This window comes from Peromyscus leucopus, chromosome 7 (assembly GCF_004664715.2).
Source record: "Peromyscus leucopus breed LL Stock chromosome 7, UCI_PerLeu_2.1, whole genome shotgun sequence".
Classification (NCBI taxonomy): Eukaryota; Metazoa; Chordata; class Mammalia; order Rodentia; family Cricetidae; genus Peromyscus; species Peromyscus leucopus.
Window position 1 is genome coordinate 31,308,559 of NC_051069.1, and position 17,903 is coordinate 31,326,461.

Sequence of the window (17,903 nt, forward strand, 5' to 3'; positions counted from 1 at the left end):
TCCGACTTGTCTCCTTTCCCCGTGTGCTTTGAGGGACCGTCATCTGGCAGAGTTAATTTGTCTCTCCTTTTCCTTGGCAGCATCTTCCGGGCAGCCAGCAGCAGTCATCTGTCCAGCTCTGGGTCTCCTTTGGCCGGAAGCCTATGAGAGCAGCCCAGTTTGTCACAAAGCATCCTATTAATGTGAGTGAAGTCTGCTGGGAGGAGGGAGGGGCAGGGCGCTCGTCTCCAAGCATCATGGGAATGTCCTGCTGGCGTGAGCATTTCACATTCTCCCTTGTGGGCACCCTCCAGAGAGGCCTCTGAAGAGACCTGTTATACTCTGGGTCTGTTGGTCTGCTGCTGTGCACTTCACTGTTTGAAGTGGAGCTGAATGGGAGTCCTTTTTCCTGCTTTAAGTGGAGTAGGATTGGCAGAGGGGTTAGTGCCGGTCAGTGGCCTTGTATGCCAGTCCTCAAGCAGTGGGAAACTTGTGCATGGCACTTGCTTATTAACCACGTGCTATATTCCCTGGAGAGGGCTAAGGTCCCAAAAGGGGGTTGCATTCAGGCTCTACTTTGTAGAAACAGACAGGTTAGAAAGACCGAGAACTGAGTGGAGAAAGTGTACCTAGTCTGTGCTCCAATGCCTTCAATATCAGGGTACACAGACAGCTAGGGAGGAGCAGTCTGGGTCCCCAGCATAGCGCCTGCAGTGCGGAGGTCTCCTTGGAAGGCTTTGCCGTCAGCAGTTGGTTGATAGCTCAGTGGGGTATGTAACAGGAATGATGATCAGTTCTTTCTGGTTTCTAAAGGGTCTCGTAGTCTCCTTAGGGAAAAGATGAGGAAATGAAATACGTGTTAATCTATGTTGTGCCTTGTGCTAATAAAAGATCTGCTGGGGAAAATGGGGAAGCATCATTACCATAAAGAGGTTTTGGGGTCACTTATGGAGGTCAGAGGCCCGTTCTTTTCTTGTATCTTACCAGCAAGCTCCATGTGTAGACCAGCCATGGACACTTGGAAGGGAGAATCATTTCAGGTTCTTTGTTCAGGATGGGCCCTGGCTGCTGCCTTTCTGTGCCTTTTCATCACGGGGACACTTGGAGTCATTGCTTTCATGTGTGTGTAAGAAGCTCCCAGGGACAACTGTGATTTTGACTGTTTGTTTCCTGACTTTGGCTTCCAAAGGAGTATTACATCGCGGATGCCTCAGAGGACCAGGTGTTCGTGTGTGTGAGTCACAGCAACAACAGTACCAACTTATACATCTCGGAGGCGGAGGGACTGAAGTTCTCCTTGTCCCTGGAGAACGTGCTGTATTATAGCCCCGGAGGGGTCGGCAGTGACACTCTGGTGAGGTAAGGAGACCATGGGCTCCCCCCTCCCCCATCTTCCTGGGTCAGCAAAGGCCACCAGCCTCTCCCTACCTCAGTGGTGTGCAATGTCACTTTGCACACCCAGCCTTGCTTGGGGTGCTTTCCAAGTGTGCCCCACACCCACCCCTGGATCAGGTGTCCTCGGATTGCAATTGAATTGGCCTGGGGTGTGGTTCTGGCTGTCCCCAAGGGTTTTCGTGTGCAGCCATGGCTGAGTGCTGCTGTTCTAGGTGACATTTAGGACCTCAGGCACTCTGTTAACCACTCCCTTGGGTTTTCTGGGCCAATGGGCAAGGCCAGTTGGAAGATACCATCACTTCAGGGAACACAGGGGCCCTGCTTCCAAGTGACTGATGGACAGCCTCTTTTAGAGCTCATTATAAGGTGGCATGTGATAGCAAAGTCCCAGGGTCACTGCCCCTTTAACTGGTAGTCACAAGTGTAGGATGGTTTTGTACCCCTAGTACTGGGTGTTTTTTGAGTACTGCTTTCATTGAGGGCTTTGGGAGCAGCTGAGGACTCTGCATTTACCTTTTCTGGATATTTGCTATACATGGAATCATGCTGCAATGGTATTTGGCCTTCTGTGTCTGGCTTCTAACATGTATTCAAGGTTCATCCCCATGGGCTGTGTTAGTACCTCATTTCTTTTTGTGGGTGAATAGTAGAGTTTACTTGTTTTAATAATTAAAATTCATGAACCATGGTCCCTCATGTCTTTCACTGACTTTAACAGCAACCCCTCACCTCGCCGCCAACACCTTGGAGACCCCCATGGCTATGGAGTGAATAACATACAGCTTGCTAATGACTTTTCATCTTTCTCATTGGTCAGATACTAGATGAATTTCTTATGGTAAGACAGAGTGGGAACCCAACCTGGAGAGGACTACCAAGGAAGTGGTGACCTCGGTTATGTCACCACGGGGTCTTCACACACACATAGACTGCCTTTTCTGTGTGACAGTTTCCTATGGTGATGTCTGAGTGTCTCATATCCTGTGGAGACATTGAAAATAAATTCATGTTAAGAGGGGTAGGCCAGCATCCTGTTCAGCTTTCTTCTTATTCTCACATTTTTATCTCAGGGTGACAGGGCTTCAGATGTGCCCAGTTCAGTGACCTGTTGTCACCTGGGGCTCAGTCTCAGCCAGATGAAATGGGATAAGGGTGAGTTATCAGATGACGTGGGCAGGCTGGTTTAGAATAAACTTCTCTGAACTGAGTAAGTAGGGCAATGTGGTGTAGAGGAACCGGCTCTCATTTCCTTAAAGAAACCGTGTGAGCACTCTTAATAGGGGTCACTCTGGCATTTGGGGGTTGTGCTTGGAGGGATCTTATGGAAAGCCCAGCTAATTGTAGGACTTTCTTGTAGGAACTAACGTGCTAACCACGTGGCAGACCCATTGGGGCAACTAAAGAAGGAACACTTGGCTTAGTCCGTGGGGGTGGCTGCCAGGATGTAGATTTTTGCATGGGAAATGGCTGAAGGGGGAACCTGGTGAACTGCCTGGCAAGTTTCAGCCCAGGAAAGAAGGAAGGGGAGAAGTGCTTTGGAGTGGGCTGGTGAGGGTGAGATGGGAGAAAGTGGGTTCTCAGAAGAGAATACCAACATGAAATCTATTGTTCTTGTGCAAACCAAAGAGGGAAATGAGGCATGGATTGGACCTGGAGCGGAGGAATTGTGAGGTAAAAGCCGACAGGAACTAAATGCTAAAACTCTAGGAAGGTGGGCAGGGAAAAGAACCCGGGTTTGTCTGAGAGAAACCCAGGCCTCCCAGGTGAGCATCACAAGCAGTGAGCCTCAGGCCGGCAGCTTTCAGAGGCGAGAGAATGGAGGGAAGCAGCGGAGAAGGCCAGGGCCCATTCCCTAGTAGAGACCCAAAGAATCCCACGACCGAGGGTTTGGTCTATACTCCAGTATGGTTTGGGTGCCTTTGCTCATTCTGCCAACCAAGAACATCTTCACTAGTACTACTAATTTTTTTTTTAATCCTTTCCTGCAGCCGTGGTTGCTCTGTGTGTCTCCCTGTCTGAAGTGGCCCAATCAGCATCCAGTTCAGGGCCATACAATGGGGTAACATAATCAATCTTCCACTTTATTTGCAGCCCATAGCTAAGAACCCCTGCAGTAAAGGGCACACTTCAAATTTTAAAAGCCACTCATGAAGCACGGTGACCTTTCCTTCACAGATGTTACATTTGGAATGGGTGTGCCATGTTAGTGGAAAGCTCCCCTCCCGTGGGCTCTTAGCACAGCAGGTAAAACTTGGGAGATCCTTGTTCTCATGTTAACAAGTGTGGCCTCGGGCTTTGGAGAGCCATCCTGGCTGTCTGTGACGTTGTACTGCAAGGCTGCAATAGATGCTTCTGGAACTCCTGCCAGGTAACCCTGTGGGGTTTAATACTCACTCGTATTTCTTCATATCAGATCAGGCTGTGAGCCACACCCTTGTCACTAGTGTCTTGCATGTCTGGCTCAAGGCTTCCCACTTGTCCAGGCTTCTTAAAGGGTTTGGACCAGTGTTCATAGTGAAGAAATGGATGTAGCTCCGTCAACTTCTTCATGGCATCTTCTCCACCCTCCGTGTCTTTTTAGGAGTTGTTGGTTGGCTGAGCATCCTCACCCTTGAAAATACTTTTTATTTATTTTTTTAAGAGCAGGTTATTTAACTATAAAGAAATGAGGTATGGTACATGGTACATGGGTGAACCTTGTAAACATGTAGGCGAAAGTAACAAGATATAAAGGGTATTGCATGATTCAATTTGTAGGGAATAGCCAGACCAGGCAATCCATACAGGCAGATCCATAGAAACAGAAAGCAGATTTGTGGTTGCCAAGGCCTGGGAACTGAAGGGAAAACAGACAGTGCCTGCCAATAATGAAAATGCTCTGGAACTCACGTTGCCCAGCATCGTGGACATACTTAATGCTGCGGTATTGTGTACTTTACTACGGCGGTTCAATATTGTGCCGCACACAATGCGAAATGGCAAGCAAACCCCAGTCCTGGTGACGGCTGCTGCTGCTTTTCTCTGACTGCAGGTATTTTGCAAACGAGCCGTTTGCTGACTTTCACCGTGTGGAAGGCTTACAAGGAGTCTACATCGCCACCCTGATTAATGGTTCTATGAATGAGGAGAACATGAGGTCGGTCATCACCTTTGACAAAGGGGGAACCTGGGAATTTCTTCAGGCCCCGGCCTTCACAGGATATGGAGAGAAAATCAATTGTGAGGTACAGTTGCTTTAATCGTGTTTGGCTTTTTTTGATACAAAGCAGAGAGCTGTGCTCTGGAGCAGTTTCCTATATTCAATATTTACAGGGAGCATGCAAGATGATAGAACACCCTGGTAACGCCACACGGAACAAACTTCCATATGCACATCTGTCTTTGCAGGTCCCCCGCTCCACGCCTAGGCATGGTGGGGGCTGTGATACACGCAGAGAGGGGCACCATGGGATATTGAAGAATTTTTCTTGTGGTGTTTCAGAGATTGAACCCAGGGCCTCATACTGGCTAAACAGGTGTTTAACTACTGAACTACACCTTTAGCCCAGTATCTCAAGTTTTGTTGTGTTATGAGATGGACTCTTGCTATGTAGCCCAGGCTGGCCTGGAATTTATTTTGTGGCCCTGGTTGGTCTTGAACTTGCAGTCTTTCTATATTAGGCCCTTAAGTACTTAGAGTGCTGGGATTATGTCCTCTGCGGCCACACCCAGCTTCATTTAAAAGTTTTGAAGCAAGCACATGATCCATAACATCTGCTAGACATTACGTTAATTGCTTGAGTAATGAGCGTGGGTGAGTTCAGGGCTACAACACGAGGGTAGATCATATTTCTTTTGAGGACATCACATCTTTGGGAAGCTGGAGTTTTGTGAGTCAATTTGATGAAAGAGTCAGTGGGAAAATCAGGGTGGGACAGAAAATGCAAGTGACAGTGTCATATAGGTTTCCAAAATCTGAGAGGCCGTGCCGTGCCGGCAAAGGCAGTTATTCCATTAGTAGGGCTTGTGATTATTGAAACATGGGACCAGAACGGACATGTTTCCTTCCAGCTTACGTGTACTATTGTTTCTAAATGATGCTCTGTTGGTAGTGCACACACGCACATACACACACACACACACACGCACGCACGCACGCACGCACGCACGCACACACTCTTTAGACTTAACTCTAAAAGACACATGATGGTATTGTATTTCTTCTGGCCTGGAACTACTATAAAAATGACAATACCAATTTCATTTGAAGCCTGCAGGGTTTAAGAAGGAGTATAGTGTTCCCTGCCTCTGTGCCCATGTGAAAAGCTAAGCATTTTAAGCCATGTCTTGGTCCCAGTAAGAGTTCTCATGAGTTGATTCTTGTGCTCCGTGGTCTCCTGTGATGCCCCCCACACTTTTATTTCTTTTTTACCTGAGGGCTCCAGCAGGCAGAAAGAAACTAGAAAAAGAAATTAGGGTTAATTTTTGGTGCAACCATATTTAGTCAGTCACGTAATGTTTTGTATTTTTGAATTGCTTGTTCATGGTAAGCTATGGTGTCTCCCTGCGTTTCTTATCTGTATTCCTCCTTTTGGGAAAATTCTTTGGGAAACTCTTGACTTAGCATGTACTTCCAAATTTTTCTTCTTTTTTGGCCACAAGTCTTGATATACTATATGAAATCTAACTCTAGGAAGAGGACGGCTATGAACAGACATGATTAAACACCTAGCCAGTTGCCTCTTCCTCAGTATTTGGGGCCTCAGAAGCTTGGCCTATCTTGATTGGAATTTGTCTAGCAGTTTTGAACGCGCCATTGGAGGGGCGGGAGGGGAAGGAGCTTGGTTAAGCACATTCAGTGGCATTGTTATTTCTCAGACTTGTAACTGTAGGATTATCAATCCATCTTAGTTTCTGATTCTTAGTTTAGGTGTTGGTTGGGTCCCTCTCCCTTTGCTATGACCAAATAGCTAATAAGAAACAACGTAAGGAAGAAAGGGATTATAAATTGGCTCAAGAGTCTAAGGCTGCACTCATCGTGGTAGGAAAGGCTCACCGCTGGTGCTGAGTTTGCTTTCGCCTTTATCCCTTTTCTTTCAGACAGGGTTCTTAGACCATGGCGTGGTGTTGCCTCAGTCACGGTGGGTCCTCCCTCCTCATCTTCACCTCTCTGGGAACACCCTCACAGGCACACCCAGAGGGGTGTCTTCTAGGTGATTTTAGATCCAATCAAATTGACAATGAACATTCACCATCATAGATGGTAGATTAGCTTCCTGTCATCATTGCAAAGTGACTGAGGATATCAGTTTGTGAGACAGAAAGACTGACTTTTGGCCCACGGTTTCAGAGGTATCAGTGGTTTGTGTTGGAGCTAGCCTGATTCTGTTGTTTTGGGCCAGTGGTGAGGCTGAATGTCGTGGTGGGAGTGTGTGATGGAATAAGTTTGCTTGATCATAGCAGACAGGAAATGAAAAGGGACCCAAAGAGGAAGGGGCCAACATCCCCCTGTCCCCTTCAAAGGCACACCTAATGACATGATTTCCTTGCACTAGGTCTCACCTCCTAAAGATTCTACCACTTCCCAGAAGTACCAAAAGCCTGTGACCAAATCCTTAGAACAGGACCCCTGGGGGGACATTTCAATCCAAACCACTACAGGGGGAGAAAAGACTATGTAGTAATATATATGATTAAAATTTGGACACAAGGGTCCAGAAACACTTCTAAGGATCAACCTCCTTGTAGGCGAAGTAACAGGTGTGAGAAGAAGAATTAGGTAAGGAAAAACTCTTTGAGCCAACCTGATTTCCTCCTGATTTTAATTGACACCAAACTGGGAAGCTAGCAAGATTAGTTTTCTAGAAGGATCTTTTGTGTGTGTGTGTGTGTGTGTGTGTGTGTGTGTGTGTGTGTGTGTGTGTGATAAAAGGAGGTAGATTGAATATCCCTGTCATCAATTTCACCTGTGCTAGAACACAGAGGTCCCTTGTTTTGATCACTGATACATCTGAAATCTTTTCTGGCCTGGCGAGCGAGGGAGGCAGAGCATTGTGGTGGTCTGCAGCTCTGTCAGCATCTGTGCACAGCGAGGAAGCCAGCCTCCATGACATGAAGCCTGTATCTTTGTTCCAGTGTGGGAGGGGCCTTTAAAGATTCCATGTGACCTCTCGGCCATTCCTATCTCACATGCCATACATCTGGCCACGTGCCGAGGAAACTTTTCGATTACTGATTTTGCTTTTTCTTCTAATGGAACTTCCAGAGTCGTATTTGAGGCACATCTTCACTGACTCAGAAAGTCAAGGCATCATGATACTTCTCTTTGTTTCTGAGCCCCTGGGACGGGTCTCTGGGTGACAGCAGCAGTGGAATTGTCTTCCTTCTCTGTCTGAGTTGCCGTTGGTTTGTAACTGTTATTCCTGGGAGTCTTGGGGCTTTTAAGTTATTTTTCTCTTTCCTTCAGTGGTAGACATTTATGTTGGTTCAGAAGATGCGCTCTGTCTAGGGAGATTTGGAGACCACTGGGTTGTAAGTCCATTTTCTCCGGGGCCAGACCTTCTTCTGGGTCTTACTATGGGGTCCTCGGATAGACTTCTGCATTTGAGGGAGTCCTAGGCATGAGCTGTTGCTGATCCCCTCTGGAAATTTCCTTCTTAAGCTTTCCCAGGGCTGTTCCCTCCACCTGGCCCAGCGTCTGAGTCAGCTGCTCAACCTCCAGCTCCGGAGGATGCCTATCCTGTCCAAGGAGTCAGCCCCCGGCCTCATCATTGCCACCGGTAAGTGGACATTGCCTGCTGCCACAGGCGCTTTGGTAGGCTGGTTATGTACAACCAGATAAATGGTGATCCTCCACACCTCCAGCAGTGACTACTCCTCATGGCTTTAAGACATTATCTCGGTAATTAGCTACTACTTGGGATGTCTGGTGGGACCAGATGTATTTCTGGCGTGTTCTTGAATGTGTAGTGATTCTTCCCTTTTGTGTTTCAGGCTCAGTGGGAAAGAACTTGGCCAGCAAGACCAATGTGTACATCTCGAGCAGCGCTGGAGCCAGGTGGAGAGAGGTCAGTTCCTGGTCCCAGGGTTCTTCTAAGTGTGAGCATGTGGACTGTGCACCAACATTTCAGGAGCACACTGGTCCCTGGTAGAGGTCTGTGGTGCTGCATATGATCCGTACATTTATCCAGAAACCCAGGGCCCCACAGAAGAGCTAGCCACATTCCTGTGTATTCACACCCTATAATGTGCTCATGATTTTTTTTTGCCAAAATATCACTTTAAATAAAAAACAGTCTTTTTCAGATTTTATTAGAAACAACTGTGAATTTGACCAAGTTTTCCAGGATGGTGCATTCCATAGGAGGAAATACAGTATCTGTTTTGGTTACTACTTCAGCCCTGGGCGGTAACAGTGTCTGGCCTAGAGAGCATGCCCAGTAATATTTGGTGAATGTGTCAGAAATTACAATGCACATGTGGTGGATCTGACACTGCTGATTTCTGAGCCATGCTGGCTGCGTAATTTCATCTTCCCCATGCTCCGAGAGGAGACCATTTTCCTGTCTTAACGCTGTACAACCTGTTTGAATCTTGAGTGCTGACCATGCCCAATTCTCAATGGTCAGCTAGTTCTCCAGCACAAGTCACTACTTAAGCTCGGGCCTCGGGTGCTAGAGAGTTCTGAAACTTGGAAAAAAGTCTTTTGGCCTCCCATGACTTAGAGAGCCAGAGGGAGTCCATGTGGTCTTACTCTGTAGGGACAGGGAGTCCATGCTGACCCTGGGGATGGTTTCTGACCTCCTCAACAGATCACTGCACAGGAATTTGTGGAGCATCAGGTCAGAGTCGTATGGCTGGTTTCAAGAGTCAGCAGCAGCCAGCTTCCATCCTCACAGTGCTTCCTATGGAGAATGAAGTAGGCATGCTTCCACATTTAAATCTGCAAGATGCAAAGCAATAATGTTACATTCTGGCTCTGGGTCATTTGTAAACATTGCTCTATATGTTTGCTCATATGTGACCCAGGCTTTATCATCCCACTACATGAGAGATGGAGGGACATAGACACTCTGTGCGTGTGTGCATGCGTGCGTGCGTGCGTGCGTGCGTGCGTGCGTGTGTGTGTGTGTGTGTGTGTGTGTGTGTATGCATCCATGTGCACAATTTAAGGCTTCTACCCAGGATGATAGAAAATACAAGCCCCCACATTCAGATCAGGACATAGGGAGAGGTCAAACAAGCCTTCCAGGTTTGGAATTTTTGGGTCGTCCTTGTCTATCCCATGGGAAAGATGGAACAGCTGCTTCCTCGGGCCACAGAGCTGTTGCTTCCTTTGGAGTGGGATGTCCTCTCATCGGCAGAGAGGCCTGCAGGCTTTGAGTACCTTCTGCTGCTGGTGACAACAGGGACTGAACATCTGCAAGTGATTTCCTTGGGGTAGAGAGCCGGGCCTGGCTCCTCCTCCAGTGGAAGCGCGTTGCCTGGCTGTTGCCAGGGCAGCTGTCTGAGGCTCCAGGCATACGTCATACCTGCCAGGAAGTAGTCAGCACCCAAGGGACCTTGTTTTGGGAACTAGCAGAGGAGTAACCGGGGGCGGGAGGCAGAGACTACCTGTGAGGAAGCCTCAGAGTCCCTGTGGGTGACCTTCACTCCAGAGGCCCCATGTGGGATATGCATCCGTCATCCCCTACACAGGTGACAGATGGCTGCAGGGAACAGAGTGACCATGATCCTGATTGCCCTCCAACTAGCTGGTTATGCAAATTCTCTGATCCCCACAATTCCTTCTTACTGTCTTCTCTAACAGCTTCACCGAGAGCTGTGAACGACAGCAAATCTGTTAAAGTCTTCCGTTCGATAAGATCCATCCCTCATCTCTACAAATTCAAATATCAAACATCCCCCAAGTACTCTAGCATCTACTTGTAATATACATCCTCTCTCCACCCTCATCACCGTCTGCAACCACCGCTCCATACTGTTACCATGTCTAGAATTCTATCTAAGTGCTGTTCTATATCAATACAGTGTTTATCCCGTCTTCCTGGATTCTGTCACTCAGGAGAATGTGAAGCCCATCGGCTAGGCTTCCTTGCCTGTGGCCTGTTCCTGTTTTACTGTGGACTTTCGTCCCCACCCCAGGGATAACGGTGGCTTTTGTTTATCCAATCAGATCTTCATTGTTCGGCCCACTTGTCGAGCCGTTTTAATTTCCGACACTTTATTTTCCCGTATTGTGTGTGTGTGTTCTATAGTTTTAAGCTGTGTTTGCACATGTGATTCATTTAGAGCAAACTTCTAAATGTGTCATAAGAGAAAGGTTGCCGCCCCACTTTTTCATATTTTAATCTGGTTGAACGACTTTGTCATCTCCTTTACTATCCATTTTATGCATTTGTTGAGAAGACTGCTTTCTCCTGTTCAGTTGCCCTGGTCCCTCCTTGAAAATCAATTTGTCATGTGTACGTGGGTATATTTTAGGGCTTTCTGTTTTCTTCCATTGAGCTAAGTGTCTGTTTTTCACCACTACCATATTGTCTTGATTACCAAAGCCTTATAGCAAGTGTTGGAATCAATTAGGATAAGTCCTTTGCTTATTTTCAAAATTGCGCTCATTATTCAAAGTCCTTTGTGCTTCCGCATACCCTGTCAGTTCTGCTAGGACTTTCCCTGGGAGTGCATTAAATTTGTAGCTCGGTTTCAGGGTAAATAGACCTCTTAATAACATGGAATCTTTTGATCTATAATTGTAGTCTATTTCTCCATGTCTTCTTTAATTTCTCTTGGTATCTTTAAGTTTCTAATGTAAAAGTCTCGTATGTCATTTCTTTAGGTTGCTGAGGCTGGAACTCACGGTCTTACAGTCTCTGCCTCCTGAGTGCTGGGCTTATGAGCACATGCCACCACGCCTGACTTGAATTCCTTTTTTTTTTTTTCTTTCTTAATTCAATGGGGATTGAATCCAGGGTCTTATACATACTAAACAAGTGCTCCACTGAGCTACAGCCCCAGCAATATCAGTGTGTGTGTGTGTGTGTGTTATTCTTGGATATTTAAGCTTGGTATTACTACAAATAGAATTTTTCTTTAAGTTTATTCCTAGATTTTTGTTGTTGTTGATTTTTTTTTTCTTGAGGTAGGGTCTCTCTGTGTAGCCCTGGTGGTCCTGACTTGTTATATAGAACAGAGTGACTTTGAACTCAGAGATCCATTTGCCTCTGACTCCTGAGTGCTGGGATTAAAGGCATGTACCACCATACCTGGCTTCATTCCTAGATTTTTATACTAATGTATAACAATGCTTTCTGCCTTCTATGTATGGCTTTGCCAAAGGCATGAATTGATTTGAGTTAGTTATCTTGTATGTGGATTTATTATCAACAGTCATACCAGATGCAGAGGAAGGCAGTTATATTTCTCCCTTTCTGATCTTTTATTAAGTTATTTTCTTTTCCTCCCCTCTGTGCTGTGTTCATTCTTTCTCCTCCTCTCTCTCCTCTTATTATGGTGACTCTGACCTCCATGTAGTGTTAAATAGATGTAGGAGGAGTGAGTATTCCAGTTTGTTCTCTGTCTCGAGGAGAAACATTTTATCTACATTTTTTTTTTAAGGCAGAGTCTCTCTTTGTAATCCAGGCAAGCTAGTCTTTTTGTTCTCTGTCTCAGCCTCATGAATAGTGACATTACAGGTGTGCACCTGTTCAAACAATAGGACTTGATTGTATATGATGTATATGTTTATGTGGATATGTATTTTTTTCCACCAAAATGGAGAAAAATCCCTGTTGTTCATAGTCTATTTATAACTCTTAAAAAATCAGGAACAGGTATTGAATTTTTTCAAATGTCACTTTTATATCAATAGAATAATATGGATTTTCTTTGTTACTGTGGTGGATTATATTAATTGATGCTTGCATAGTCAGCTAACTTTTGGTTACAGAATAAATCCCACATGGCCATAATACATTATCCTATTCAAATAGAGCTAGGTTTGATGTGCTAAAAATGGAGAGGATCTCTTTCTGAGAAATACTAGTATGTAATATTCCATTTGCAGTGCCTTTGGCAAGTTTTGGTGTTGGTCTGGCTGGCCTCATAAAATAAGCTGATTGGCCGTCCTTCCTTCGTTTCTGGCTGCCTGTGTTAAGGTTGGTGTTACATCTTGTGCAGTTCACCACTGGGCTGGAATTTTCTTCTTAGAATATTTTTTGGCAAGAAACTCAATTTCTCCAGTTGGTGCCTAACTATTTAGATTTCCAAATCTAAATAGTTAGAACAAGAGTTTTTCTTGTTACCTTCTTAACATTTGTAGAGTCTGTGGTGATAATTTCATTCCTCATATCAATGATTTGTGTGTTTACTATATTATTAAAACTTTCCTTATTTATTGCTCTTTCTGTGTTTTGGTAGGCTATACATTTTAGACATTTAAAAAAATACAAACATGTAAGACTTCAGGTTTCCTCTGGATACATCTACTACTTTTCATTTACTTACTACTTACCTGTGGTTTTGTATTTAAAGAATTTCATGTAGACAACGTGTAGATTCTTGCTTTTTTTTTATAAAGTAATTTTTTAAAAAACTTTTGAGGAGCTTGGTAGGTGCTTGTGTAGAGGTCAGAGGACAGCTTGTCGGGGCTGGTTCTCTCCTCTGCCATGTGGGTCCTGAGGCGCAAACTCAAGTTGTCAGGCTTGGAGGTAAGCACCCTTCCCTCTGAGATATCTCACTGGCCCAGGTTTTGCTTGTTTAGTTATTTATTTAATGGAATTAAGACTTTAATGTAATATATTTTTGTTACTCATTTCTTTTATATTCGTTTGGCTCTTTTTTTCTCCCGTGTGTGTGTGTGTGTGTGTGTGTGTGTGTGTGTGTCTGTGTCTGTGTCTGTGTCTGTGTCTGTCTGTCTATCTTTTTGTGTTATTTTGATTTTTGTGTTTTGGCAGTGCTGAGGATTGAACTCAGGGCCTTTTGCATGCTTGTGAGGTGCTCTACCTTTAAGCTTTCTCCTCACCCACCAAATACGGTAGACTCTGTCTTTTGGTGTTTCTCTCTTATTTTATTTTCTTTCAGCGCTTTCCCTGAGGGTTAGAACATACATATCTAGTCTTTCATAGTCTTCACTGATTTCACACTGAACTGGTTTAGAAGAGAAAGTTTGCATCACGTGACCTCCCCCCCCATCTTTCTGCTTTTGTTATATGTGTCATGTCTATATACTTTGAAAACACTCATTTACTTTTGGTAAAATTCTATTTCTGATTTTAAATAACAGCAAAAAATTTTAAAAAAGCAGTTTTGGATTTACCCTCAGGTATTTGCCATTTCCTCTTGGTTGTCTATAGTTTCTGAAGATCTCAGTTTATTCCTGAGTTGATACCCCTCATTTCCTGTCTTTGAGGCGGCGATCCACTGGCTATGGGATCCCTTGGCCTTCCTTCATCTGGGAATCCTTCATTTCACCTTTATTCCCAGCATTGTGTTTGCTCTGTTGCTCAAATCTGGGCCGGTGGTCATCTGGGTTGACAGGACTTTGAATATGTTTTGTTGGCCTCTGTTTCCCCAGGTTCTGATGAGCAATCTGTGGTCACTTCACTTATATCATTTGTACATATAATAGCCCATTTTCACAAAGTGTATTTTTTTCATGTATGTATATAAAACTGTTTTTCTCAAGATGCTTTCAAGATCCCTTCATTTGAATGTAATTTGGGGGTTAGGGAGAGAGGTACATTCCAATTAAGTGATTTACACTCTTCGATTCCTCCCACACTATCCCCAGCCTGCAAGGGGCCATTTCCCAGTACCTTTTGTAGAAACAGTTTCTATGGATGTTTGAGTTCCCTGCCTGGAACTGAGGGGCTCCACGAATGGGGGCTTTCCTCTGGGGTGAGGCTGCATCAGGAAACTGTAACTGTGCGGGTTACAGGCATGAAGTCCCCTCCGACAGGCTTCAGGGAACTTACATGGTTCAAGTTGAGCAGGATCTCTGGTTGGCTGGCTGTTTATTTATTCCGCAGTGTGGGGATGAACCTAAGGCTTCATGCATCTTAGGCAGTGTTCCCTGTCTCTGAGATAATCTCAAGTCTGGAGTATGGGAGTTCAGCTCTGCTGGATTCTAGGATTGTGTCTGGCGTGAGTGAGAGCATGGAGAAGGACCTGTTCTGAAAACTGGAAGCTGCAGTCTAGTGGATGTCATTGCTGTGTGTGTGTGTGTGTGTGTGTGTGTGTGTGTGTGTGTGTGTGCACGTGCACATGGTTTCTACTTTCACCTCTGCAGCAGTGTGTCACTTTTGTTTTTCCTTTTCCTCTTCAGGCCCTTCCTGGACCCCATTACTATACGTGGGGGGACCATGGAGGCATCATCATGGCGATCGCCCAGGGCATGGAGACCAACGAACTGAAGTAAGTGCTTCTGATTTCCCCTCTCTCTCCTCTTCTTTTTTATAAAACAAAATCTTTCCTACCCTTCTCTCTACTCCTTCTTTCCCTCCCTCCCTCCTTTTTTTTTCAGATAAGTTCTCACCATGTAGATCTTGAAACGTACTTTGTAGCTCCGGTTGGTGTAGACCTCGAAATCCTCCTGCTTCAGCCTAAGTGCTGGGATTAGAGGCATAGTTACTGGGCCTGCCTCGTCCTTTTCTTTTGACATCAAACTGTTCTCTCAGGCTGGTGTCTATGTTGACCATTGGGTTCTCTCCGCAGCACAAGGTTCTTGACATAGAACTTGAGACCTCTGGACATCACTTCAATGTTTCATGTCTATGAAATAACTGGTCCCTTCTGTCAGGGGGGCAGGCTATGAGAAACAAGTGATATGATATTTATTCCTTTGAATGATGACTTAAAAACTGCCTACATTCCTTCTCTTAACAAATTGTTTTGGGTTAACATGCACAGTCAAGGGTCTCATTGTGGTTTTTTATTTATTGATCTATGTTTAACATATGTGACATTATTCCTTTTGCTCAACTCTTTCCTTCCTCCTGCCTTCTCTGCGGTTCCCTTCCCCTTTCTGGCTGCTTCTCTTCTTTCCCCCAGGTAGTTCCCTCTTCTGCATTCTCATCACATGTAACTAGGGAGTTTTGAACATGTCTTTGCTTTGTAGAAGTGGCGGATCCAAAGGTTTGTAGGAAGAATGACTGAGAGTTAGATGATAAAAAGCAGTAACAGGAGAATAGAAGTAGTAACAGGAGGACAGTGATTGCCAAATGCACGTCACGTGGTAACCAGGTAACTTCTGCTGTGCTGCATTTAGTCTTGGGGTTGTCATAGATGGAGCTGGGATGTTAGGGGTAAACTGCTTCATTTTACAGATGGGGAAACTGAGGCTCAGCAAGGTGAAATAACCGTTAGCTGATGATAGAGTCTTTGTTGATAGTCTTGGATCATGTCTAAGAAAAAAAAGCGAAGTGTCAGGAGTTTGTAACTTCTTCCCCCGTAAGGCTTGGTTTTACCCAGGATCATTTCTCTGCTTGCTTTCATGAAGCTATTGAACCAGAGTTCCCACTGGGAAGGACCGACTGGCCCTCATTTCTGCTTGTTTTTGACCTGAACCCTTTAGCTAGATGGTTGCAGGAGGCAGAGAGGGTTTCTGTAGTCACATTGTGCAGTGGAAGGAAGCAGACTTCCCTTGCCTTTGCTACTTTTAGAACTGGCCAGTAACAAGAAGTGGGTGCTTTGAAAAGGAGATTTTAACAGATGGTTTGCCCCTGGGCTTAAGTGGACATGTCCTGAGCCTCCAGGAATCAGAGAAACAGAGCTCTGGTCTTGGCTTTCCTCTTGGCTGCTCTTGGCCTTGGGTGGCATGGGGCAGCTGTTGCTCTATAGGAGAAGTTCTCAACCTGTGGGTCACGACCCCTTTGGGGGAATCGAATGACCCTTTCCCAGGGGTTACCTAAGACCATTGGAAAACACAGATATTTACATTATGATTTGTAACAGTAGCAAAATTACAGTTATGAAGTGGCAATGAAAATAATTTTATGGGTTTTTTTGGGGGGGGTCACCACAACTTGGGGAACTGTATTAAGAGTTGCAGCATTAGGAAGGTTGGGAACCACTGTTTTAGAGACTAGCGTCAAGGGGTGCTGTGCTTGTACATGACACCTCACATCCATGTTCAGATTCGCTTTTGCTCAGAGGATGACATCCACAGAGCACACATCCCACGTATCTGCTGGTGTTTGTGTGTCTAGTCATTTAACTCACACCTCACACACTGAGCAAGGGATAGCTGTGCCAGGTGCTGTACATCCAAAGATGAACAGGATGTTGTGGTTCCCCCCCCACCCCCACCCCCACCAGCATTTCCTCCTCTAGCTGTAAGGTAGGCGAGGAAGTTCATTGCCGTGGTTAGTAAACTGCTATGTGAGGAAGGCATGCCGGGGCCAGGGCATGGTTTCCTGGGCATAGATGGCATTCTTTGTATAGTTTTAGTGTTCAGGTTTTGGAGTCGGTTCTCAATTTCCCTTGTTTAACTTCTCCGCAGATCGCATTAGCATTCCAAGCTGGCTCCTCTGAAGGAGGAGCCAAGTGTGATTTTAGTCCTCTGACACCATCTGTCGGTGCATATGTGCCCAGGGAACGCAGTGTCATTCGGCACTAGCTGCAACAAAACATGGCCAGAAAAATAAACCTGCGGACAGAAAACCATCATGCCCTCCCCAGGCATCCCATAATGGCTTTGGGGTTTGTAGATGGTGGGCATCGTGGACACAATAGTGTTCTTCTATTGGTGCGGGTCATTTGGAAGTGTCTGCAACGCATGGTTCAGATAAAGCATATGCAAACCGGAAAATATGGACTGGCCTCCTTTTGACAGGTACATGCATTCCAAGTGCCAGCTCGAGCTTGGCCCAGATCTCTGTGGCCACGTGGCGTTTACTGGGTGCGTTGTTCTCAGAGGCGTTGGCTCCTCCTTGGGTGGTTCTGAAAAGCAGGGGATGATAGTGAAGGTTGTCTGCAGCCTCCAGAGACCACAGGGATTCCTTGTGCTGCAGACGAGAGTGAGGCCACATGCTAGTGAAAAAAATACCCCTAAGAAACAAGGTGAAGAAGGATGAGTTTGTTTTGGGTTCATGGTGGTGTCACAGGTTTCAGCCCCACTTGGCTGCTGCGTTGCCTTGGGGAGGCACATGGCTGAGCAGAGCTGCCCCACAGGAAGGGCATACCAACGAGGTATAGCTTCCCAGGGCGTGCCCTCAGGGGATCTCTTTCCTCCAACCAAGCTCCGTTCCCCACTTTCTGCAACCCCCCCATAAGGCTGTCATGGTCCGAACCCATCAAGGGATTACAGATAGATGGGTTCCATCCTCAGGGCACCGAGCCATCCCACCCACACTGACAAAACTGGCCTAGGGATCTAGGCCTCTGCTCAGCCTGAGCTCCTCAGCCATAGCAACCTCGCTGTCCTTTGAGCCTCAGAATTTCTAGGCTGTCCTGTTAATTTGGATTGATTGCGTCCCTGACTTGCTGTGTGTTTTAGTTCCTTTTCACTCTACGCCTGGATTCTTGAGCTCATTAGTGAGGCTTTTGAAGGCCTC

At 45.7% G+C, this 17,903-nt stretch overlaps 1 protein-coding gene across 2 annotated transcripts in view; it reads left to right on the top strand.

Annotated features, from left to right (window-relative positions):
• Sorl1 (sortilin related receptor 1) overlaps positions 1-17,903 on the top strand; it is a 168,600-nt gene that overhangs the window by 53,477 nt on the left and 97,220 nt on the right. For both annotated transcript variants that reach the window (XM_037207586.1, XM_028866304.2), the window contains exons 7-12: positions 81-182; positions 1,169-1,338; positions 4,406-4,598; positions 8,015-8,132; positions 8,347-8,420; positions 14,675-14,763. In XM_037207586.1, the coding sequence (XP_037063481.1) occupies positions 81-182; positions 1,169-1,338; positions 4,406-4,598; positions 8,015-8,132; positions 8,347-8,420; positions 14,675-14,763 (746 nt within the window). The remainder of the gene's footprint in view (positions 1-80; positions 183-1,168; positions 1,339-4,405; positions 4,599-8,014; positions 8,133-8,346; positions 8,421-14,674; positions 14,764-17,903) is intronic.